The 26,327-nt window shown below is 34.3% G+C and overlaps 3 protein-coding genes across 4 annotated transcripts; 2 read left to right on the top strand and 1 right to left on the bottom strand.

The window, feature by feature from the left end:
- Positions 1-1,759: 1,759 nt before the first annotated feature.
- LOC105336686 (cytoskeleton-associated protein 2) lies at positions 1,760-9,016 on the bottom strand. The gene is made up of 10 exons (XM_034445815.2): positions 8,798-9,016; positions 8,189-8,285; positions 7,002-7,163; positions 6,687-6,758; positions 5,913-6,464; positions 4,619-4,754; positions 3,774-3,914; positions 3,404-3,574; positions 3,073-3,245; positions 1,760-2,421 (listed from the first exon to the last, which is right to left on the bottom strand). Exons 1-10 carry the CDS (start codon positions 8,829-8,831, stop codon positions 2,193-2,195), a joined length of 1,767 nt encoding a protein of 588 aa, XP_034301706.2. The 5' UTR covers positions 8,832-9,016; the 3' UTR covers positions 1,760-2,192.
- A 745-nt stretch (positions 9,017-9,761) lies between these two features.
- LOC117681412 (toll-like receptor 3) lies at positions 9,762-13,837 on the top strand. 2 transcript variants are annotated; one of them, XM_034445812.2, is made up of 3 exons: positions 9,762-9,998; positions 10,156-10,336; positions 11,431-13,837. In XM_034445812.2, exon 3 carries the CDS (start codon positions 11,442-11,444, stop codon positions 13,605-13,607), a length of 2,166 nt encoding a protein of 721 aa, XP_034301703.2. In that variant the 5' UTR covers positions 9,762-9,998; positions 10,156-10,336; positions 11,431-11,441; the 3' UTR covers positions 13,608-13,837. The 2 variants fall into 2 exon arrangements, with proteins under 2 accessions (XP_034301703.2, XP_034301702.2); XM_034445811.2 differs by lacking the exon at positions 9,762-9,998 and having other exon boundaries at positions 10,058-10,336.
- Positions 13,838-18,749: 4,912 nt separating this feature from the next.
- On the top strand, positions 18,750-21,461 carry LOC105336694 (toll-like receptor 13). Its single transcript, XM_020070799.3, has one exon. The coding sequence runs from the start codon at positions 19,160-19,162 to the stop codon at positions 21,377-21,379; it is 2,220 nt and encodes a 739-aa protein (XP_019926358.3). The 5' UTR covers positions 18,750-19,159; the 3' UTR covers positions 21,380-21,461.
- The last annotated feature ends 4,866 nt before the right edge of the window (positions 21,462-26,327 follow it).

The raw sequence follows: 26,327 nt of genomic DNA, 5'->3' as shown, positions 1-26,327 counted from the left end.
TAATGATGAAAACCTCTTTAATCGAGATTTAGAAGATCGGCACCTGTCATACAATAGGAGAGGTCTCCAACACCCCTTATAATTCTTCAAATGGGGGATTTATGATAAATGAAATTCAGATCCATTAGAGGGGGACTCGGCAATGAATGGAAGACAAGGCGCCTTGGAGAACCTTGGTTCTTCCGGCATTGGTCATAAAAGCAGGGTAACCTTAACCAAATCAAATCAAAAGAGGGTCTAGTTGTTGCTCTATGCAGACACCAAAGAACCCGGTAAGTGATCCAACTGTAGCTTATACCTGTTTCTTTGTTTTTTTGTGTTTTTTTTTTACATCAGATTCGATTCCGTTCATCTGTCGAAGATTTCAAAAAGGTCGTTTAATTTATTCCATTCTTTGACGGTTAATACAATTTGCAAAAACAAATTTAGCTAATAATAGTATAATATTTCAATCAAATAGTCATTAGACTCTGTTACAAGAGCACCCAAATCTTGTTTTATTGAAAAAAAACCCAAAAAATAAAAACTGGCATTCAAATTTATAAGTTTGATGAAAGTGATTCAACTCGTATATAGATCTACAAATCTTAGTAAAAAATATTTTGAGTTGTATTTTCCCCATATTGAACATGGCGGCTTTCTCAAAATTCAAACTGTTGTTCTCCTCCAAACAGCCAAAGGCCAAACAGAGAGATAACAGGAATGCGGAATCCATTCATGTACTCAGTAGTTACAGATTTTATAAACCTATTTGCAGGATATCCGAGTCAACGTCAGTTCTCCCGAGGCGTGGTCTATAGTGGTACCTGTGGTGGGGAGTTTCTTGTTTCTGTCGCTCCTTTTGGCTGCGTGCTGGTGGTGTTATCATCAAAAACAAATACGCCAAATCAACGCCCTCTCCACAGATCTCGACCAAGAAGCAAACGCCCGTAAACCAGACGTAACTCTTCCAGACAAAAGAATGAAAAGAAATTCCGTTCATCCACTAGTCGACGAAAAAATAAATGTTGCGAGAAATTCTCTCCATCCTTTGCATGTGATTTCCACTAAGGGTCGGCCGCTGCCCCTAGCTCGGGTGTCGCCAATATTCATGTCCCACCCCGAGACTACAGACACATTAAAACCAGTCAAAAGTCACAATGATATTTTCAACATCTACAAATCCTCCGTCAACGATCCACATATTCATCGGACCGGAAGACGTATCAGCAATGACGTGTAATCTCAGGGAGTGTCCAATCTGACGTCACTAATTACGGGTGTAAAATAGAAAGACTATCAAACGACGAGCAAACTCTGCTTTGAATAAGTGAAATGGAGCATAATATACAATTTATATATTTTTTGAAATTTTATTAAAAAAACTCGATTTTTCTGTTTAATATTAAAGTTAAGGTTGCAGACGTGTATGGATTGATATCTTATCAATATCTCTTACATTGAAGACATTTCACGGGTTAAACGGGTTTTCCCACTCAGATTTCAATTTCGCTTTGAAAGTTAAATGAGATACATTGTTTCTGTGTATATTTTATCAGTAAACTTGTACTTAACTATTAAACTCACGGGAATAAACTGTACTTTATTTTGTTTAAAATGTTTCACTAAATTCCACGCAGCAGTTTAAGAAGAGTTGCACTTCCAAAAAGACAGAGGACTAAAGGACTGACTGACCAACAAACACAATATCCCCACCACAGCTTCTTTGCGTGGGGTGTAATGAATATAAACAAACCAATAATATATGTAAAACACTAGAGCCAATTAAAAGCTTTATTAGAGAAAAAAACTTAGCATACATAAATAAATAAAGCAAATTCTATTTTGTCTCATTACAAGATTGTATAAAGATTGACCATTACACAGTACTGTACTTAATTAGTTTACTAATGATCTGGAAGAAATGTTTTTTTAAAAAAAATACTAAATAGCTAAAATTAAAAATATATATATATATAAAACAAAGTTCAAAATAAGAAGAAAGCATGAATTTCAGTCAGAATATTGTTTTCACATAGATAAATGATTTAGGGGGCATACCATACCATATTATTTATAAATATTCTGTGAGTATAAAAAAAACTCTCCTCATAATTTATGAATCCACTATACATGCAACAATGAGAGAGATACAAAGCTCCATGGTAATATTTCTCTGTGCAGTAAAAACACAGGTTTATAACAATAACAGTTCACAAGGCCCCTTCCTCATCCAAGAGGTATCCCAGTGCCGGGTTGGACAGGAACAGAGTACTCTTCCTGTCAGGGGAGGGGATGTCCTCCAGCGCCCTGTAGACTGGAGTCCGGTCCTGGAGTTGTTCTGGTAGACTGCTCAGACTGCGACGAGTCGACCTACGTACCGGGGTCACCATCTTACAGGGTGAAGGTTCAAGGTCATTGTGGGCACCAGATAGCCTTTTTCTGAAAATGATCACAACAATAAATATTAAGACAAAATACAGGTAGATATACAGGTACTGCACCCAATAATCTCTTTAATATTTTGGTCAGTGCCAAAATGTTGCTTGGTATATTCATGACAAATATAAAGGCATTGTGACTTCTTTGGGAAAAGGTTGAACTGTAAATTTTTACATTTACATTTACCAGTGTCTTTGCCTGTTATAACAATACTTATTGATTTTATACTATATAACCCATAACTTCAAATAACGTATAAATGAGGCGCCAGCGGGGTTTGCATATCTATATTTAAATATTTAATCGTACGATGGCTTAGAATTATATAAATATAAGTAATAAGGAATCATTTTTTGAAAATTATGAGGTAAAAATTTCGGTCGGGGCATGATCAAATCTATCATAAAGCCCTTTGGGCTTTATTTGATTTGATCATGCCCCGACCAAAATTATCACCTCATAATACTCAAAGAATGATTCCTTATTCCTTATTAATTTACATTTCAACCTTTTCCTAAAGAATGTTATTCATAGAATTATGATCACAATTCGTGTTTGTAAAGTACATGTACATGAAATAAGGGTAATAAATGTAATGTATTCAAGGAAAAATAAATGTTTGATTTAATGTATACTTGGATGAAGTCTTGCCTGTTTTTATGTGGGGTGAGCTGTCTCACACAGTACTTAATTGCACTCGAGTCAAATACATTTCCATCCTCTACTTCCTTAGTAAGAGCACTCTTTATTCGAGCTTTTCTCTCCCGCTCTAGACTGATTTCTGTGATTATCTGGGTCAAGGACATTGCTAATTCATCAGCTGGCTGAACATATAACAAAACAAGGAGACAATTAAAGTAGAGAAAGATGGACACATATGTTGGAATATTTACTCTACAATAAAGATAGTAATATATAAAAATGAAGATATATAAAATAAGAAAATTAAAGCATGCGCGTTCACAATATTGTAAATTTCTACCTGAGCACAGTTCTTAACTGCTTTCTCAAACACACGGAGGACTTCCTCAAGGTCATTGGTAGACTTGAGAATTCTGGCTTTACAGATGTAAAACCTGGCAGATGTTTTCGCTATGTCGATATTCTCTTCAATTGAATCTAGCCATTTCATTGTATCCTCAAGGGGACAACCCTAAAAAAAGAGAGGAATTTTAAGTTACAAATTTTGTTCTTCCTTGTATGGGCAACATGAAATTACCTGATGAAATAGTCTTTACAACTCTGGAATTTAAAGCTAAACAACTTTTGTCCAAAATACAGGCAAACTTAAAAAATAAAATTCAATGTTGGGCCAATGAGTCAACAAACTAGTCCAACCACAGAGTACTTACAGCCTCGTACAGGGTAGAGCACTCCTCCAGCATGGAGTCCAGGTCCTCCTCAGCCGGATCCTCGGCGTTCATTGAATCCTCCACACAAAACTGGTCTTCCAGGTTAAGTACAACTGATGACCGGAGAGGCTTGGAAACATTCTATATAGAAACAACAAAATCATACATTGTACAGTATAGGTATTTCAGCGAATCCCGCTCAAATACCTATACTGTACAATGTATGATTTTTCTTCTTCTTCTTTTTTTTAATGAATTATTAGTAGGACTTTAAATATGTCGTCTTGTATTTTTATGAACACTATCAAACATTTATATGATGAGATCAAGGGTAACATATTTTGTATGATGGATTTGAGAAACAAAAGATAATCCAGTGACAGGGTCCATTAAACACATCTTTGTCCAAGGATTTGCCTGTGATCAAAGTCAATGTCACATGTTTCTTTTATATTCATCTACATAGCTTAACTTTTTTATGTTTGAAGACATAAACAAATCAATAGTTCCTTGAGGGTTTGTGAAATAAAGTATATTCTGAACATCTTGGAAAGTAACAAGTTGTTCAGAGATGAACAAATCAATCCTGAGTAGGTAAAACTTTATCCTAATACCTTCAAATATCAATGGGATTACATAATACAAGTCTTCAAGATTTTAATTTTAATACCAGCAATCATTCAGGTAGAATAGATGCAAAACGTACATGTTTTCCACGGTACAGATATCAGAGAGTCACACAGGAAAAAAATAATAATATAGCATATAGATATTTACGACTCACGTTCTGCTTTAGATAATCTAGTAAACGTAATTTTAACAAGAAAGTATGCTTTTGATTTTACCTCACTCTCCTTTTCTGTGTTACATGCTGGGTTGCTTGACTTCTTCTTGGCTGATAATGTGGCGTCGAAGCACCGCAGATGTCTGAAACCACTGGGGGTTTTACCTCTCTTCTTAAGCCATTCTTCCAGCTCAGACCTGTGAATGTTTATATCAGATGCTATTTACTACAAAGACCAAACATTGGAATCAGTAGGACAAAAGAAATAATTGTACATGTATGCATATCTTAAATATGAATATTTATTACAGCACCAATATTTGTTTCTTTTACTGGTACATGTAGAAGGGTCTAAGATAAATATGGTTTCCGCTTTCATGTAAAAAAAGAAAAAAAAGTAGGGTTGGTAGGTCTGAATACTTTCTTCAAACAATTTTCTTCACTTACTGCAGTATGTTATACATGCCTGTTTAATACTGATGGGTATATAAAATTAAAAAAATTATCTTTCTTTAATAAGCCTGAATTTTTTGATATTTATTTTCATTATAATTCATGCTACATGTACATAAATTTACAACAAACACCCTGACATGGTCAGATTAACGTTTATTAAAAAGGAAGTCATTGTTTACTTTTACTTTAAAAAAAATCAAGAATTATTGGGCTAAAAAGAGGGTGTCATTGGTGATTTTGTGGATATATCGATACCCCATCTACCACGACTGTTGATCACTTGATAAGGGCTGAGGGTTTATTGTGTAATGTTGTGCAACTTGCAGCAAGTGACTAACATAATGTGTGAGGGTTGGCAGAAATGTACGCTGATAGTCAGATATGCAAGACCTTTTTATAATATCTTCTCATGGATGTCACCCGAGTCGCCTAACTATTTAGCAGGCCTAACAACAAAAAACAATCTTATATCAGATTCTTCCATGGATGAAGCAAGTACTAAGAGTTTTTATAATATCTACAACATGTGGAGATGTACAGCCATTTTAAAACAATATGTTCGAGTTACACTGATTTAAAAAAAAAAACTCTACAAGCATTTTGGTGACCTGAATTTGGAGTTAATTTTTTTTCAGATAGGACAAATACCAAAATTTACAATTCTTCAGTCAAAAATCTTTTAAGAAAGATTTGAGTCAGCTTTATAAGCTAGGGTCAGTCGGGAAAGCAGAAACAAGCTTTTCTTTGGCCTAAAGATTCATGAACATCATGCATAAGTATTCGATTCAAAAAGCACAACTTTAATACTATTCAAAAACACTCATAGTACATAAAATCATTGGAAAGGTAAGAATTCAAACTGCAATATGTAGAGGAATTTTTTGTCTTAAATACTGTACCTCATGGATCTGTGAACAAGCCGGTTCGGGGTTTTCCTGAATGACTGGTGCTCGGGGTGGGGTAGGATAGGGGAGATAAATCTGACATTATGACCTGGCATTTTCAGTGCCTCGGACTCTGGCAGCATCATTTCATCAGACAAACTGGGAAGACATGACTTCCTCTTCAGAATGCTCCGCGTAGCTTTGGTATTCCGCGATTGGCTGTCTGAATGTCTTCTGTTGTTTTTTGCTTCACTAACCTTAAACTGAAAACGATTCGACTTATGCTGCACTGAAGGTCCTTGGCCATTGCTTTTCTTATTAATCACAGCTGGTGTAGAATGGTTTTTCCTGATCTGGGAGGAGGAGGTTGTTTTCGATGCATTGGACTTTGCCCCTGAGATTTTGTATGTCTTGTTGTGTTTCGTGGTAGATGTCAACATTTTTTTCACAGAATCTGTTTGGCCTGTATTTTGTTTTTCAACATGTTTCTGTGTACTTGCAGTCATTATCTTTGATTTCACATGTGTATATTTCTTGTTTGTTTTGAATGGTGTCTGTGTCTTTTTTCTGAAAGATAAAACTTCGCCATGAGTTATTGTACAATAATTGTACAATACAGTGTAAATACATTGTAAAACCAAATTCTATTTAAGCTTGCACTCTTTCTTCGATTGTATGGACTACTATGTTACCATCACTTTCCAAACTGACACCAGCCTTGAGTACATACGTGTATGTGTGCTCTTGGTACTTTTTCAAGTTTTACTGTTTTTCACCAAGCTCTCTCACCTTGCACTACTAGCTGTTAAGATATTTTCCTTTTGGCCCTCTTTCTGCTTTCTCCATCGTTCCAATCTGATGCTACAGATGAAATTTTATGTTCATATATATGTATCAATAGATTTTATCAATAGACAAAACAAACTTTAATAGTCCTAAGTCCCTGGGTTTTGAAGCATTGCATTACATGTAAATGTAGTTTTACAAGTCCAAATGCAATAAAAGGAGTATAAAGTAAATACAGACAGTCTCTAATTCACTTTAAATTACCTAACCAGTACCCAATTTGTACATACATTACAATAAGAGTGAACCATTGGCTACCTCATGGGTGTTCCGTTAGGTCGCGGCTGTGGTAAGATGGATATCCTCTTTTGTGGATTGCTTGGTTTGGTCTGGGCTGTTGTCTGCTTCGGTACATTGGGCTCTGTTTTGTGACTTAGGTATCGTGAAGTGACAACCTTCTTCCCTGCTTTCTTTTTAAGCCTGAAATTTACAGGGATATTACATGTGAAAATGCATGGGTGGAGAAATCATATAAAGACATTTAAATAGTATTGCCTTTTTACTACTGTAAAGAATTTCTATCAATAAAAAAAGGTTCATCATTGTACTTTCACAATGAGTAAAATCATCTGTTTAAAAAATCATGAAATAAGACTTCAAATAGCAAATGGTTTTATATTTAAATTAAGTTTGTATTGAAGACATCTTTGTTGTCGATTGGTCTGTAATTGGAAAAATTGCTGAATGGCAGACCTGAATTCTAGTACCGGTAATGTATAAATTTGCCACCTGGTTTATGTTTGTTTCAGATAGGTTTCTTTACCTGAAATTTTTTTTGTGTTTACATTGCTGTAAATTATGGGTAACACCTGCTATATACTGGTGTTCCGTAGTACTTACACAAAAAGTTTCCAACACTCTGCTTACACATGAGAATCAGTATTAAATTTGATCTATCACTTGCATCATACAATATGTAAGTTGTTGAAAGCTTCCCTCTTGGTAATAAGTGATTAAAAAAATGTAAACCTTTTGATTTTGCATGTTTATATGATGCAAAGACTCAAAGTATGGTCGAACATCATTAATATCCACATATGAACTTATGTCGATATAAATACTAGTTCCTGCTTTAATAACTTTGATTCTGTACGACATTTTTCGTTCTCACTTTTGTGTACATTTAAGTGATTGTCAGATCAATTCGAATACTGCCAGTCAGATAGCTCTAGCTGTTGGTAAAGCACCTGACTGAATAAAATTCAGGGGGCCGAGGTTCAAATCCTGTTTATTATTTCTTCCATCCCACTACATTTGGTGCCATGCCACCCCCTGAAACTGACAGGTTATAACTCCTGTCAGAGCCTAGAGATGATATTCAACGGCAAAAGATGGGGAAGGAATTTGATGGTTAGATTGGTTTGTTTCCAACAGATTGAGATGAAAAAAAAAGATAAATTAAAAGGACTTCGGGGTAATACATCTGCTTTGGTTTGTGGACTTACTCATTTCCATCTTGAGATGAGGGTTTGGTTGCCAATGATACTCTCCTTTGACCTTTTTCATCTTGAAATTTCTTCCATTTCTCAAGGAAATCTGTAGCTGAAAAATGAATTCTTTTTTCAAAATTCTGATTCACTGTCATCAATTCATACATTATACATGTTCAGTGTTTGCACACAACTCGTACTGTGTAATTTATAGGGAAAATAAAACATTAAACAGCTAAAATAGATAATCAGAAAATGAATCAAAATTACATCTGATATATGTCGTCTTATCTAGACGCCATGAACAACAAGTAACTTTAAAAATTTAACCGCTAAAGGGACTGACAATTCCATAATCGTTCAGAGACATAAATAAATGTTATTTATGTCTCTGTTGGCTTAGTATTCAACCACAGGGGCTCGTCACGAAGTTTTTTCAATCTTTTATATATACCACCTCTATACTATAAAATACATATGTATTTTATGTATTTTATAGTATAGAGGTGGTATATATAAAAGATTGAAAAAACTTCGTGACGAGCCCCTGTGATTCAACTTGTTTTTTTTAGTTTTTGCTTTAGAGCGTAGATGTTGATACATATCACTTATCATAAAATTTACCTTTCTTTACTTTCGCTGCATTAATTTTCTCCATGGTCACTGAGATGTCGTCCGGATGTACATTTCTTTATACATAAATAAACTTGGCAAAATTCCCTAACTTTGTATTTTTGATTTTGGCGCAAAGAAAGATGATTGGTCAGAGGACTGGATATTTAGAAGACCGATCCCGATGACAATGCGCGATTCCGGAGATGCAGGGGCCTACACATTAACAAAGTCAATTTGTCCAAGGTATTTTTGTGTGATTTTCTATTAGAGACCTCTGTTTAGTAAGACAATTAAGCAGAATGTTGTAAATGACAAAGAATCATTTTGAAATTATTTTCTCATTTATAGAAAAAAAATATTGCACTCATTTGAATCATTTGAATCAGAGACATAAATAATTTATAGGTTATTTAAGAGAATGTGACTCTGGTTATTTATGTCTCTGTTTGAATGATATGATATATATTAATTAGTAGTACTCAATATCTAAGATATCGCTTAAAAGATCCTGACTGGGACACATCAGATCAGGGTTCCATATGTGTGTCTGACTGTGTCAGGGTTTCAAGTGACTCCTTCTGAAGAACTCACGAACATCCAGTCTTGAGACAGGAGTTTTAACTGTTTAATAATGTACTTAAATAGGAACATGAGAACGAGGCGGTATCTTAAATTAATGTTAAGTGGTAGATGATCATGTCTATTTCAGATCAAATAATGCACAGACTTGTAGAACGCCCGTGAGGTCGTGGTGGTGGTGGTGAGGAGGGGGGGGGGGGCACTCATACTTTTAAGTAAAAAATGAACTTTATACAGTAAGTTAATAAAACAATTAAGTCTTTTGTTAACGCGCATTCTCTTCACTCTTGTCTGTTTACCATACTGACATTAATTAAAACTTACAGTGTATTAGTGTACCTTTCTCAGAATTAAAGATGCTTACAAACTCTTTATGCCTATACACTTCTCAATTTAAGAACTGATGTTTCGGGCCTGTAGTGCTTTCAGTTTGTCTCGTCGTAACCATGTTTTGACTGGTGAATGTGAAGGAGGAAGAAATGAAGACGCGCCATTGGTTCATATATCTGTCCATGTGTTCTGGTTGGCGCACTATGACGGGGAAATATTCCCACTTACCCTATAATGATGTGCGTAAAGGCCCTACATGCGGAAGACTTAACTAATTATTGGTCGATTTAGCTCAGCAATGGTGAGAGAAAAACAATTATAATGATCACTAAAACATCATAATCAGCACCCTCTTAATCATTATATAAAGAGATATGTTCAAACAGATTGAGTCATTTATCATGCATGCACTTGTAATTCAATATACACGATGAAATGCCGTCTATTTCTATACTTAGTATTTGATCGGAAATATTTTCATCACTTGACAACTGTATCAGAACCTTCGAACAAAATAAAATGGATACGCGGACCTAAATTACAAAGCAGGATTTCATGGTAGTGGTACAAAGTCTGACATTGTAATATAATTTGTGCCGAGTTTTTGACTGTAAACATGGTGGAACTGTAGCATATCTGGTAAGTCACTCTGAAGATTCCCGAATATTTTAATTTAACAGTCATTTTCTAACATTAACACATTGACGTGCAATAGTGTTGATTGTGAAACTACTATCATGCTGTAAAGCCGATGTTCTTTTATAGGTTACTGTGGTTGTAACTCAATGTCATACCTTCTGCAAGTACATGTATACAATACATACACCCAGAAATAGCGATATGACGTTTTAAAATGGCTTGTCAGATCTGAGAACATAACGTGTAGTAATAATACAAAATAAGTATTTATAAACATTACAAACTCAATGTACTGCATATACCGTAGACCATAAAATACATTTATAATTCTGCAAATCTTTCTTTAAAAAAAACCCAACGAGTGATCACACCTGTTTTTAATTTTACACAAAAGGAAATAAGTTCAAGTGTACCAACGGACATTTTCAGATTTTGATTGATAGTGATAAAAAGTTTGTTTGCAATACCGGTATCATATCAATTAATTATCACCCTTAGATATAACTTATTAGTTGTCCCATGCAAAAACCAATAATGCTAATAATTAACAATCTATTGCGAAGTATATATATATATATATATATATATATATATATATATATATATATATATATATATATATATATATATATATATATATATATATATATATAATTACGATATTCTTAATTAATTCTTTTAAAACAGAATTGCTTCCATTCATCTAAATTCTAAAGTGCATCCATTCATATTCCCTGAATTATTCAAATCATCTTCTTACACAATTGTATAAACCATTCACATATTAAAACATACCGTAACTTCCCCTTTACAAAATTTATCGACCGAGGTTCATTTCCCCCTGTACTTCTACACGTTCACACACTTCCGCAAACCACGGTAACCATCAAAGAAGCGAGGTTATAAGCCAATTGGCGAAACTTGGATCTTTCACACAAATACCTGAATCGGCCTCAAAGTTATACTAATACATGTACTAACAAGCTAGCAAATTTCTTTGTTTTTTATTTCGACAAGGAAAGAAATTTAAAGCCTTAATACCTCTCATTTCTTCACATATTACTTACATGTATTTTTGTATTCTTTCATTGCAGAAATCGCCAAAATGACAATTGCCCGGATTTCATTCTTTGTTTTGATGTTGGCACTTGGAAGTGTAACGACGAAACAATGTGGGCCATCTGTAAAACCACCCTATGGGTGCAGGTGCACGAAATATAGTAAACTTTATGTTACGATAAGATGTAAAAATCAGGGGGACAAGACACCATTTAGTACAATTCCCCACATGCCAAATAACACGGACCAATTAATCATTGAAGGTTTCCGGTTTGCAAATCTTACCAAAGACATTTTCAAAAATTTAACGAGTCTTTCTTCATTGCATAGACTATCTTTACGGGATAACAACATTATCAACATTTCCCGTGATGCTTTATCCGAATTGAAACATTTACAAGGATTAGAGATCAGCTATGAAATCCAAGTGAGTAGGAGAGAAATATCAGAGATGCTTTCTAATATCTCGGGTAATCTCAGTTCCTTGAAATTCTCCCATAATGCCTGGGATGAACCGCCAAAATTCTTCGGACTTAGGGATGCACCTATTCAGGATTTGACCCTATCTAACAATTACTTCCGGTTCTTGGATGGTCACTGGATTACCGATTTGACGAAACTCCGAAAGTTAGACGTATCATTCAATGGAATAACAGACATTCGTCATTTATCTGGACTTGAAAATATCACCAACTTGTTTTTGATTGGAAATTGGTTCAAAGAATTTCCAAAGTTTTGTAACTTTACCCTTCAAAAATTAACCTTCCTCCACTTTCAATATAACAAACTAACCGAATTTAAACCTACGTATTTTCAATGTCTTCCAAATTTGCAAGACTTGTATTTAAATGGGCATGCAATAAGAAAGTTGTATAACAATACATTTTCCAACCTGACGTCATTGCGTAAACTTTACATACAGCGGTTGGCTGGACAACTTTTCCACATTGAACCAGAGGCGTTTAAAAGCAAATCCCTCCAAAGGCTAATTTTCACAAACAATGGATTTTTCTTTCGGAATTCGTCTAAAGAACCGTCCTTCGAAATTTTCAAATACTGCCCAAACTTGACCGATTTGAATATTTCATCAAACAATCTTGAGTTAAAGGAAAACGAGTTCATAACGATGATAAAACCGTTAAATAAGCTTAAAAACCTTGGAATCAGAACCACTGGTTTGGCCTACCTTCCTAGAAATTTGACACGTCATTTGCCGATGTTAAGAAAACTCGACGCTTCGGACAACTATTTAAACGGATCATGGGACGGGAATTCTGTATTTGGAAACATCCCATCTTTGCAATATCTGGATTTGTCGGACAACAGCATCGAAAGAATCACTGAACATAATTTTCCACTAACTCTATTGAATGGAATAAAAGACAACGGGTTAGATCTTAGCTATAATAAACTCTCTTGCAATTGCGATGACGTGCTATGGTTTTACAATTGGATGCATGCCAATAAGAAAAAGTTAGCGCATATTGGAAATATAACATGTCGACCCAATCTTCCTCTTCATACGAGCACGAGAAATTTGTTCTATCTCACCATAAAAGAACTGTGTCCAATGAATCCTGCTGTGTTCATTGCTATCATAAGTTCAGGTACCGCCTTACTGGTGATTTTTATCACGTTGGGAACTTTATACAAGCTTCGCTGGCATATACGTCACTGGCTTTACGTCATAAAATATAAAAACAAGGGGTACGAAATCATACCGGACGACCCCGATTTTAAATATGATGTATTTTTAGTTTATGCCGATGAGGATACTAAGTTTATTTTTGACATTGTTGTGCCATATTTGGAAGGAAAAGGCTACAGTTTGTGTGTGAGATGTCGGGACTTTGAGATAGGAAAGTTGTATTGTGACAACATAGTTGACAACATGAATCTCAGCAGACGTATTCTATTGATTCTGTCTAACAATTTTGCCAAAAGCAAATGGTGTGAATTTCAAATGAATTTTGCATATAACAGGTGCTTGGATGAAAAAATAAACAACATAATTGTGGCAGTTTGGGAAGAAATAAGCTACAAGTATTTATCGAACACTCTCAAAGTCTTGCTGACGTCATACGACTATGCTCTTTGGTCGAAGTCCGATGCGACTGGACGAAGTTTGTTTTGGGGGAAAATTTTGCGGAAATTACAATTTCAATCTGACGACACCGAGTGTGCTAATGGTCTGCTCGGTGTTCTCCAATAGGAACATGGAACAAAACCTATTTACAAATGCTTTCAAAAGTCTGCGTAATTCTCTGTCCTAAAACATCTGTGATTACAAACTGTTTGTTGTACCCATTAGTATCTCATGCACACACCTATCATTTAATTTCCAGAGAGAGCGATCAAGATGTGATTTTTAAAAATGGCAAAATCTGTCATTATTTTTCTAGCGCATATGTAACATAGTCATGTCAAACTATTTTTTTTAAATAAATCCTACCAAATATAAGAAGGGGGAGGAGTGCTCGGGTCGGATACTTCTATGTATTTTTCTTAATTTTGTTTATTTCGACATTTAATTACATTATCCATCAAAAGTGTGTAACTTTTTTTTTCAAGAAATATTATGGCACCGGCTTTTAAAGACACATAAATAGTATAGACTTTAAGGTACTTATTAACATCCGCGGGTCGCAAAACAATTGGGTAAAAAGTGTTTGTTGTTGTGGTGTCTGTACGTTTTGGATAGAAATCATAGATCTAAATAATGGACATATCTACTATGTTTCTTGTAACAAATCATATCACTTGTGATTATTTTTACTCTATACGTGGAAGGTTGTGATTTTGCAAAGACTAAAGAATCGTAAAGTGTATAATTATATAAATAGTACCGCTATATAGAAAATAGCTGCAGTAATTTCCTATACCTGTAAGTAAACGATTTGTTAATACATGTACTTCAATTATGCTAAAAAAAAACCCGTGCAAACATTTTCTTGCATAAAAATATCGCAAGCTTTCAAGCTATCTTGTTTGTGTGATTTTTTTGGTTGAATGGAGTGGTTGTTTGTTTTCGTTATCTTTCAATATTTACCTGAATTTTAAATAAACTGCACTCAATTAAAACAGACCCCAAAAACATGGGTAATGAAAGATTACAAAGCTCACTTTGACAAGGCAGCACCCTTATGAAGATGATGCTCACCATGTTACATGAAAACCAAATAGTTAAAAATATGTATCAAAATATTATATTGTACGATATGACAAAATATCGTATCATATCATGGTTTCGTAAAATATCCACAACTTAAAATTTTAAGATACATTTTTATACTACACAATACAATATATGATATTATCATATGATATAATGCAATATTGTATCATATCATGGTATCGTAAAATATGCACAACTTAAAATTGTATGATGCATTTTTATACTACACAATACAATATTTAATATCATCATATGATAGAATGCAATATTGTATCGTATCATGAAATAATATTCTACGTTTGATGAAGCTATAACCAATAATTACTTATATAGATATGACTATCAAATGACAAGCCATCAAAGGGCACCTGCTCCAAAAACTTTAACCACCCCCAAACAGTAACCTCCTCCAGCGATCAAAAGTGGTGGCTCAGGTCTAGCGCCTAAGCATGTAAAGTGCATCACTATCTCAAGATGCGCCATCATTGCGAGTTTGGTGAGGATGAAACCAATAATAAGTTAGATATGGCCATCAAAGGGCACCTGTTCCAAAAACGTTTATACCTGCTCCAAAAACCTTAACCTCCTCCGGCATTCCGAAATTAATGGCTAAGATTCAGCATTCAAGTCTTTTAAGTTCATAATCAGGCCTATAGATGCATTATCCATGCAATGTTTGTGAAGATAAGACAAGAAATAACAAAGAAACTGGACCCACTTCAAAAACTTTAACCAGGTCCGGACGCTGACGCCGATGCAGAAGGTATAACGTAATCATTATAAGCATAATGTAATCATCGCTATCATTTATGATGGATCTGAAGTAATTTATATGTACAACGACTTCTGTTTCGCATAATCTTATTTTTGTGTCATTAGTCTTTTATGTTTTAAGCTCGCGAGACATTTGTACAACTTGCTTACAACTTTTAGAATTATGTTATGTACCGACGAGAATCAAACTCTGTCCAGTTGTGAGTCTATAAAAGAATATTTGATAATCTTTCAAAGCTCTATTATGGAAGAAAACACAGGAAAAACTCATCAGATAACCAGTATTTTGGGGAGGTGGGGGTAATCTAGGAGAAATGCTGCCTCGTTATGAAACTGAAGCTTGGAAAAGATAATATAAAACACTTTTCAATAATTCAAAGAACATCTTAAAAAGTATGCATCAGAATTTGACGCACAAATGTAATGCAGTGAACAGTGAATTGCTCTCTTTTGGTGATTCATGCGAGGTATGAAGGTAGCAACATTGCAGAAAAATACATAACCCACTAACGCTTATTGAGTATTTTTTGTACGCCCCCCCCCCCCCCCCCCCCCCGAACCTACGTGCCTAAGATATATGAATTTGTTCGGTTGCTGAAGGTTTCGACCGATCGATAAACTGGTTAGAACTGGATCGTGTGAATAACGATAGATTTCCGTGAGATCTAGAGGAAATCATACTTAGTGGAAGTTAATATTTAAACAATAAAATGCTTTCGTTGGTGATTCATTCGGGATGTGAAGGTAGCGATCATTGCAGAAAAAATACATAACCCGCGTTAGCGGGTCATGTAATTCTTTTCTGCAATGATCGCTACCTTCATAACCCACACGAATCATCAAAGAAAGCATTTATTGTTTATGATAATAACTTTCTTTCATTTAATTAATAAACTGATTATGAAAAGTTAGTAAAATTCACTAAATTACTGTTAATGTACATAAGTACGTTAGCTAAATGAAGAACAGCCAAATCGTCTCCTGTGAGAATTTGAGTCTGACATCATCATGATTATTTTGTGCAGTCGGACGTGATTTTCCTTAGGTCGCTGTAGGCTTCCACCAATCGATAAATAGGGCGTGTCAATATAAGTCATGTCAGTTTCAGGTGCTGTAGATTTTGACCAATCGATAAACGGGGAATGTAGATTTCAGTCTCGCTGTTTCTATAGAGCTATGAATTAACCATAAGTTTCGGTAAGAAATAGAGACTTTTATATTTACATCAACCGAGTACTAAGTTTGATTCCCTCTTTTTTTACGGAAAGTTATTGTTAATTCATGGTTTTATAGAAACTGACAGCACTGAAATCTTCACGCCCTGTTTGTCGATTGATCAAAACCTACAGCGATATAAGACAATGATTGCACGAAATGATCATGATGATGTCGGACTCGAATTCCCAAGTTTGTTTAAAAAAACATGTAAATATAAACAATAAAATGCTTTCTTAGATGATTGATGCGGGTTATGAAGGTAGCGATCATTGCAGGAAATAATTACATCACCCGATAACGCGGATTATGTATTTAGTTTTTCTGAAATGTCGCCATCCTCATATTCAGAATGAATCACCGTAGAAAGCATTGTAGAAACTGCTGTATTGTAAATTCAGATTTACAGACTGGTTATAAATAACTGTGAATAAGTTGTGCACATACACTTACTTTTGAGGATGTTATAAAGTGTTACACAGCACAAAGCGTCTTTTGACGTGCACGCATGTTTAACCCGGTTATGAGTACTAAATGAATAAACAGTCAGAGCGCACACCGTATAACGAACTCACGCTTGAAGCAATGTTCACCTTTCCATCTCTAAGATTACAAAAGTAATAAATTATAATTTTTTGTTACAACAAATAACGTTTATAACAAGTCAAAATTGTTGTGCCTGGAACTCTTTGCTATACATATAAGTGTGTCTCCTTCTGTTCCCCAGGTTAGTGTAACAGCCTTTTATTTGAGATCAATAAGTTTTATTTGTAATGTATCCAAAAGGTTCAGCTAAAGCTTAACCTTGTATTTCATTGTGTATGACGATGATATAATGATTATAATTTAAAATTTCCAACATTTTACCGGGAGGTAAAACTCATTTAGAGCGGGGCCTACCTTCCACATAATTCAATTATTGCACGAATTATTGCATGATTGTTAGTGATGTGTGAAGATTTATTCCCCCATGGAAAACATATTTCCAAAGGGCTACGCCCGATGTCTATCAGTGAGTGTATACAGGTCTGTCAGTGAGTGCCTCCAGGTCTGTCGATGAGTGCATATGGGCCTGTCGGTGAGTGTATACTGGACTGTCGGTGAATGTATACAGGTCTGTCGGTGAGTGTATATAGGTCTGTCGATGAGTGTGTGTGTATATATATATATATATATATATATATATATATATATATATATATATATATATATATATATATATATATATATATATCAATGAGTGTATACAGACCTATCGATGAGTGTCTCCAGGTCTATCAGTGAGTGAATACAGGTATTTCAGTGAGTGTATAGAGACCTATCGATGAGTGTATACAGGTCTATCAGTGAGTGTATACAGTATGCCTGTGAGTGTATACAGGATGTCGGTGATTGCCTCCAGGTCAGTGAGTGTATGTATACAGGTCTGTCGGTGAGTGTATACAGGTATGTCAGTGAGTGTATATAGGCCTGTCAGTGAGTGCATAGAGACCTTTCAATAAGTGCCTCCAGGTCTATCAGTGAGTGTATATAGGTCTGTCGGTGAGTGTAGACAAGCATGTCAATGAGTGTATACAGTATGTTGGTGAGTGCATGTATAAACTTTAAGGTTTATTGGCGAGTGCCTCCAGGTCTATAAGTATGCGTATGTACATCTATGCGGTCGTTTTCTTTACTCACAGTTAAAAGAACTAATAAAAGAACTTCAAAACCTCAAATTAATCACGCCTTTTTTTGACATTTTAATACAATCCCCTTGAAATCATATGTACTTTCAAAATCAACAGCCAAATTTCAAAATGTTTAAGAATAAAAGTTATGTTTTAACTTTTACATGAAAGTTCGTAACAGAATACATTGTTAACCTTTGTTCAATCTCTTTACGACATTTTATATATTACTAAAAAAAAAAGATTAAATGGCCATTCCTCTTAATAAATAAAATATATTTATAAAATGTATGTACATGTTTAAATAATTACTGTAGTGACATATCATTCCCTTGTCTTGTAGTCTAAAACTTACATTTGGCAGTCCAAAATTAACGAGCCTTGCTATCCATGCTATCAGCCTGAAATTACATGTAATATCAAATTCTTAAAATACTTTTATCCATCAATACTGGAAAGGATTATATAATATTCATAAATTTTTCAATTAATTATATATTAAAGGCAATATTTTAAGGATGATATGTGCATCGTATTTACTTCTGTTTTAATTTTTAAAAAACATACGATTTTCAACTGTTCAGCCATAACGAGCCTCAAACTATCTGATATTCCAACGAATTCATGATATGAACCACGTAGGTTTCATGCTAAAATAATGATATCCAGTTAAATAATATATTACCCGGCAGAAAATGTTAAAAGTTTCCTTTTGTAAGATCTTTAGATATCAAACGCAGAAAGCAATGCCGCAATCTGCCAACCTGTTCAAATAAAGAAATTCATTGGCCACTTGACCAAACTTCGATCTCTTATACAATTACCAATAGGCCAAAGAACATCCTTTTTGACGACAAGGAAATATATGCAAGTTATAAAGACCGCTAGCTTTAGACAGAGTACTAATATTTGTGTTGTGAGAACATTAACATGAACAGAACACTGATTTTGCTCCTTGCTTTTGTGTTGGTGTACGAAAGTGTACATCCAAAGCCATGTGAGCGAAATGAAAAACCGCCCGTTGGGTGCACATGTACAAAATATAAAGGTAAACAGTACTACGTGACAATTAAGTGCGTGAATAAAGGAGAAAGTCCACGACGTGATACTATTCCCTCGATGCCAAACAATACTTACCAGTTAATCATTCAAGGATTTCGATTCATAAATCTTACTATGAAAACGTTCGGTAATTTGAGGAGACTTTCTTCCCTGCAAGTATTAAATTTACTGGATAATAACATCATCACCATATCCCATGATGCTCTATCCGAATTGAAACATTTAAAAGAATTGGAGATCAGCAATGAAATCCAAGTGAATAGGAGAGAAATATCAGAGATGCTTTCTTACATCACTCGCAACATTACCTTTATCAGATTCTCCCATAATGCCTGGGACCAACCGCCTGATTTTGCTGGACTGTGGAATGCAACACTTCAAAATTTAACCCTGTCCTATAACTATTTAACTGCATTAGAAGGTTCTAACTTTTCCAGTTTAAATCAACTTCGCAAATTAGACGTATCATACAATGGAATTACGGAAAATGGGGTTAATTTTACTGGTCTTGAAAATATCAACGAATTGGTTTTGGATGGAAACTGGTTTAAAGAATTTCCAAAGTTTTGTGACTATAAATTTTCTAATTTGTCAACAATCTCGTTTAAGAATAATAAATTAACTGAATTTAGATCATCATATTTTCAATGTTTAACAAATTTGCAAGCCTTGAATTTAAATGGGCATGCGATAAGAAAGTTGTATAACAATACATTTGCCAATCTAACGTCATTGCGTCAACTTTACATACAGCGGTTGGCTGGACAACTTTCCCACATTGAACCAGAAGCGTTTAAAAGCAACTCCCTTCAAGAACTCAGGTTTTCTTACAATGGATTTTTCTTTTCCGATTTCCCCAAAGAAACCCTCATTATGTTCAAATACTGCCCAAAATTGACCTTACTAGATATTTCAGCAAACCATCTTAAATTAAAAGAAAACGAACTCACAAAGATGATAAAAAACTTGAACAATCTTACGACACTAATTATTAGAAATACAGGATTACACTACCTCCCGGGAAATTTGACACGTCATTTGCCGATGTTAAGGAAACTCGACGCTTCGGACAACTATTTAAACGGATCATGGGACGGGAATTCTGTATTTGGAAACGTCCCATCTTTGCAATATCTGGATTTGTCGGACAATAACATCGAAAGAATCACTGAACATAATTTTCCACTAACTCTATTGAATGGATTAGATGAGGGCGGGTTGGATCTTAGCTATAATAAACTCTCTTGCAATTGCGATGACGCGCTATGGTTTTACAATTGGATGCATGCCAATAAGAAAAAGTTATCACATGTTGAAGATACAACATGTCGACTCAATGTTCCTCTTGATGCGAGCACGAGAAATTTGTTCTATCTCACCGAAAAAGAACTGTGTCCAATGAATCCTGCTGTGTTCATTGCTATCATAAGTTCAGGTACCGCTTCTTTGGTGATTTTTATCACGTTGGGAACTTTATACAAGCTTCGCTGGCATATACGTCACTGGCTTTACGTCATAAAATATAAAAACAAAGGGTACGAAATCATACCGTACGACCCCGATTTTAAATATGACGTATTTTTAGTTTATGCCGATGAGGATACTAAGTTTATTTTTGACATTGTTGTGCCATATTTGGAAGGAAAGGGCAACAGTTTGTGTGTGAGATGTCGGGACTTTGAGATAGGAAAGTTGTATTGTGACAACATAGTTGACAACATGAATCTCAGCAGACGTATTCTATTGATTCTGTCTAACAATTTTGCCAAAAGCAAATGGTGTGAATTTCAGATGAATTTTGCATATAACAGATGCTTGGATGAAAAAATAAACAACATAATTGTGGCAGTTTGGGAAGAAATAAGCTACAAGTTTTTATCGAACACTCTCAAAGTCTTGCTGACGTCATACGACTATGCTCTTTGGTCGAAGTCTGATGCGACTGGACGAAGTTTGTTTTGGGGGAAAATTTTGCGGAAATTACAATTTCAATCTGACGACACCGAATGTGCTAATGGTCTGCTCGGTGTTCTCCAACAGGAACATGGAATAAAACCTATTTACAAATGCGTTCAAAAGTCTGCGTAATTCTCTGTCCTTAAATATCTGTGGTTACAAACTGTATGCTGTACCTATTTGTATCTCATGCCCACACCTATCATTTAATTTCCAGGGATAACGAATAAGATGTGTTTTTAAATAAAGGCAAAATCTGCCATGATATTTCTAGCGCACATACAAACATAGTCATGTCAAACTATTTTTTTAACGAATCCTACCAAATATAAGAAGGGGGAGGAGGTAGTGCTCGGGTCGGATACATGCATGTGTATTTTTCTTAATGTTATTCATTTTGATATTTGATTACATTATCCATCAAACGTGTGTAACGTTTTTTTTTTTACAGGAAATATCATGACACCGGCTTTTATAGACAGATACTAAAAACTTATAGATACTTTTTTATTTACATCCGTGGATCGCAAAACAATTGGGTAAAAAGTTGTTGTTGTGTTGTTGTATGTGCGTTTTTGATAGAAATTATAAATCTAAATAATGGACATATCTAATTTGTGCAAACATTTTCTTGCAGTTAAAAAATCGCAATCTTTCAAGCTATCTTGTTTGTGTGGTGTTTTTTTTTTGAAGGGATGGGTTGTTTTCGTTATCTTTCAATATTTACCTGAATGTTAATTAAACTGCACTCAATTAAAACAGACCCCCCAAAACATGGGTAATTAAAGATTACAGAGCTCACCCTGACTAGGCAGCACCCTTATGAGGATGATGCTCACCATGTTATATGAAAACCAAATACTTAAATATATGAATCAAATATTATATTGCATGATATGACACATTATCGTATCATATAATGGTATCGTAAAATATGCACAACTTAAAATTGTATGATACTTTTTTATACTACACAATACAATATATAACAGTATCATATGAAATGATGCAATATTGTTTTCCCTTGGACTGAAATGTCACATTTTCATTGGTTTAAACATAGCACGTGATTGCCTCATATATCTCTATCTTTGTTCTCTTATGTAAACTTAAGGAATTTGAAAAAATACTTGACTCTTGGCGAAGTAGAAAATTAACTATTTTTGGAAAATGCCAGCTTATAAATTCTCTTTTAATCTCCAAGGTCTTGTACACGGCTACTATTTTAGAAAACCCTGAACAATCTTTCATAAAGAGTATTAATAAAATAAGTTTCTCCTTTATTTGGGGAAATCGAGAGCGCATCAAGCGTAACACCTTAATTAGAAACATAAATGAAGGCGGCATTGGTATTACAGACTTTGAATCAAAACTCAAAGTTATAAAATCTTCATGGGTTTCGAAAATTATTCCAAATAGAAGTATTCTATCTTCACTCTTAAACGCTTGTGTAGCTAAACATAATATCGATATTCCATTTTTGATCAATTCAAGCATTACAAAATATGAAGAATTTAAATTAGACTCCCCTCCTGTGTTCTATAAAGAGGTCCTCGTGGCCTTTAACGAATGCAAAGATATTTCATTAACCAATTTTGCTAATCAAAATATCTGGTTCAATAAAAACATATGTTTTAAGGGTAAATCTTTTTTTTTTTCAAGTTGGACTAAACGTGGTTTATTACTAGTAAAAGACCTTTTTAATGAGAATGACTTCAAAACAATAAACGACATAAAAGAATGCTTGGCATCAACAAGTAATTTTTATGTGAGTACTTCATAGTTAAAAATGCAATAAAGTTGCACCTTTCAAGAATAAATTTACAAACCATAAATTTCACGAATTCGCTCACTAAGTTACATTTCTATTTTGAAGGAAAGCTAGAAGATACTTAAAATAAAAAGTCTAAATTTTTCTACAATATTCTTATAAACAAGAAATCCCCAAAACTTATTATGGAAAATATATGGTGTAAGGAATTCCAAATAGACAAGTACTACTTTAATGTAATCTACAAGAACAAGATTCGATCATTATTTGATAAATCTATATCAGAGTTTAATTATAAATTACTTCACAACTTGTTGACCATGAATCTATCGGTTAGTAAATGGGATAAAAACATTAATGGGAACTGTAATAATTGCAATACGCCAGAAAAGATAAAACATTTAATCTACAAGTGTGATTTGATAATGCCACCTTGGCGGAAAATTTCTCTGATACTAAATATTGATGTTACATGGAAATTGATTGTCATTGGTTTTATTTTCACGAGCAACAATTATACTCTTATCTTAGACAACACTTTGTCATTCATTGCATGCAAAATTTACAAATATAAAATGAAACGTAGAATCTTAAACGTGTCATCTGAAGATATGCGCTGGGGTTTTTTTTAAATGCGCTAATGCAATTGTATCTTACTGTAAAAAAATCAAAATGTGTAAATTTTAACTTAAGCATTCTTGAAAAATTATCAAATAGTATATGATAAATGAAATATTATAAACTTTATTAATGTACTATTGTAATGTACAAGAGGGAGACCTGCCCCTCTTCACATATATGCGGTAGGCAATTTTGGACTGTGATGTTGTTGTTAGTCCTGCCGCATATTTGCTTTATGTTCCGATTGTATATTTATTGCTAAAAATATTTTAATGAACAGGTATGTTCCACAAATATATGTACAATATTGATACGAATATTATATCAATTGACTGAATGATACCTCCCCGAATAGTACTCTTATTTTACTTTACTATTACTTGTATTAAAATGTGTTATTTTATATTTACGTCTAATTACGCTTTAAAAAATACAATTATAAATATTGAAGAAAACAAATACCTTGTACAATATATATAAATGCTCTACAAATATATGTACAATATTGATACGAATATTATATCAATTGAATGTATGATACCTCCCCGAATAGTACTCTTATTTTACTTTACTTTTACTTGTATTAAAATGTGTTATTTCATATTTACGTTTAATTACGCTTTAAAAAATACAATTATAAATACTGAAGAAAACAAATAATTTGTACGTTATATATAGATGTATGATTCATTTATACCGCTGAATAGCATTCATTTACTGATCCAGGGGGCCCCTGGCACCCCAGGTGATGTTTATCTAGAGAGCCTCTGCGGAGGTATTATCTTGCATCATATCATGGTATCGTAAAATATGCACAACAAAGTGTATGATACTTTTTTATACTACACAATACAATATGTAATAGTATCATATAATATACTTGTAATGCAATATAGTATCATATCATTATTCTTCGTTTGATAAAGCTTTAACAAATAATAACTTATCTAGATATGACTATCAAATGACAAGCCATCAAAGGGGACCTGCTCCAAAAATTTTAACCACCTCCCAATACCGTATTCTATGGCTCAGATCTAGCACCAAAGCATGTCAAGTGCATCAATATCACAAGATGCGCCATCCATGCAAGTTTAGTGAAGATGAAAGCAATATTAAGTTGGATATTGCCATCAAAGGGCATCTGCTCCAAAAACGTTTATATCTGCTCCAAAAACCTTAACCTCCTCCAGCATCCCGAAATGAATGGCCAAGATTCAGCATTCAAGTCTTCTAAGTTTATTAGCAGGCCTAGATTGATTAATGTTTGTGAAGATAAGAGAAGAAATAACTTAGAAACTGGACCCACTTCAAAAACTTTAACCAGGTCCGGATGCTGACGCCGACGCAGAAGGTATAATGTAGTCATTATATTATAGTGTAATCATCGCTATCATTTATGACGGATCTGAAGTAATTTATATGTACAACGACTTTTGTTTCGCATAATCTTATTTTTGTGTCATTAGTCTTTTATGTTTTAGCTCGCGAGATATTTGCACAACTTGCTTACAACTTTTAGAATTATGTTATGTACCGACGAGAATCAAACTCTGGCCAGTCGTGAGTCTATAAAAGAATATTTGATAATCTTTCATAACTCTACTATGGAAGAAACCACAGGAAAAACTCATCAGATAACCAGTATTTCTGGGAGGTGAGGGTAATATAGGAGAAATGCTGCTTCGTTATGAAACTGAAGTTTGGAATGAGATATTATAAAACACTTTGCAATAATTCAAAGAACCCCTTAAAAGTGTACATCAGAATTTGACGCACAAATGTAGTGCAGTGAACAGTGAAATGCTCTCTTTTGGTGATTCATGCGAGGTATGAAGGTAGCAACATTGCAGAAAAATACATAACCCACTAATGTTGGTTGTATATTTTTTGTATGCCCCCCACCCCCCCCCCCCCCCCTCCGACCCTACGTGCCTAAGATATATGGGATTTTGAGTCTGACATCATCATGAGTATTTCATTCAGTCCGTGATATTTGTTCGGTTACTGAGGGTTCGCGATCGATAAACTGGTTAGAACTGGATCGTGTGAATTACGATCAATTTCCGTGAGATCTAGAGGAAATCATACTTATTGGAAGTTAATATTTAAACAATAAAATGCTTTCGTTGGTGATTCATTCGTAATATGAAGGTAGCGACATTGCAGAAAAAATACATAACCCGCGTTAGCGGGTCATGTAATTTTTTTCTGCAATGATCGCCACCGTCATAACCCACATGAGTCATCAAAGAAAGCATTTATTGTTTATGATAATAACTTTCTTTCATTTAATTAATAAACTGATTATGAAAAGTAAGTAAAATTCAGTAAATTACTGTTAATGTACACAAGTAGTGTACGTTAGCTAAACGAAAAAAAGCAAATCGTCTCATGTGAGAATTTCAGTCTGACATCATCATGATCATTTCATGCAGTACGTGATTTTCCTTAGGTCGCTGTAGGTTTCGACCAATCGATAAAGAGGGCGTGTCAATTTCAGTCCTGTTAGTTTCAGCCGCTGTAGATTTTGACCAATCGATAAACGGGGCAAGTAGATTTCAGTCTCGCTGTTTCTATAGAGCTATGAAATAACTATAAGTTTTCGTAAAAATAGCCCTTAAGGGAATAACCCTTGGTAGGTCTAAATATACTTTTATATTTACATCACCCGAGTACTATGTATGA

Source organism: Magallana gigas, chromosome 2, assembly GCF_963853765.1.
Source record: "Magallana gigas chromosome 2, xbMagGiga1.1, whole genome shotgun sequence".
Lineage (NCBI taxonomy): Eukaryota > Metazoa > Mollusca > Bivalvia > Ostreida > Ostreidae > Magallana > Magallana gigas.
Note: the sequence above shows the minus strand (reverse complement) of the source record. Positions and strands in the feature narration are given on the sequence as shown.

Bases quoted from the DNA above. Each gene is read 5' to 3' on its own strand.
- LOC105336686 (XM_034445815.2), bottom strand. From the start codon at position 8,831: ATGGAGAAAATTAATGCAGCGAAAGTAAAGAAAG. The intron at 7,164-8,188 runs GTAAGTCCACAA...TGTAAATTTCAG, and splicing joins TCATCTCAAGATGGAAATGA to GCTTAAAAAGAAAGCAGGGA. The intron at 6,759-7,001 runs GTAGCCAATGGT...TTTCATCTGTAG, and splicing joins CCTAACGGAACACCCATGAG to CATCAGATTGGAACGATGGA.
- LOC105336694 (XM_020070799.3), top strand. From the start codon at position 19,160: ATGAACAGAACACTGATTTTGCTCCTTGCTTTTGTGTTGGTGTACGAA.
- LOC117681412 (XM_034445812.2), top strand. From the start codon at position 11,442: ATGACAATTGCCCGGATTTCATTCTTTGTTTTGATGTTGGCACTTGGA.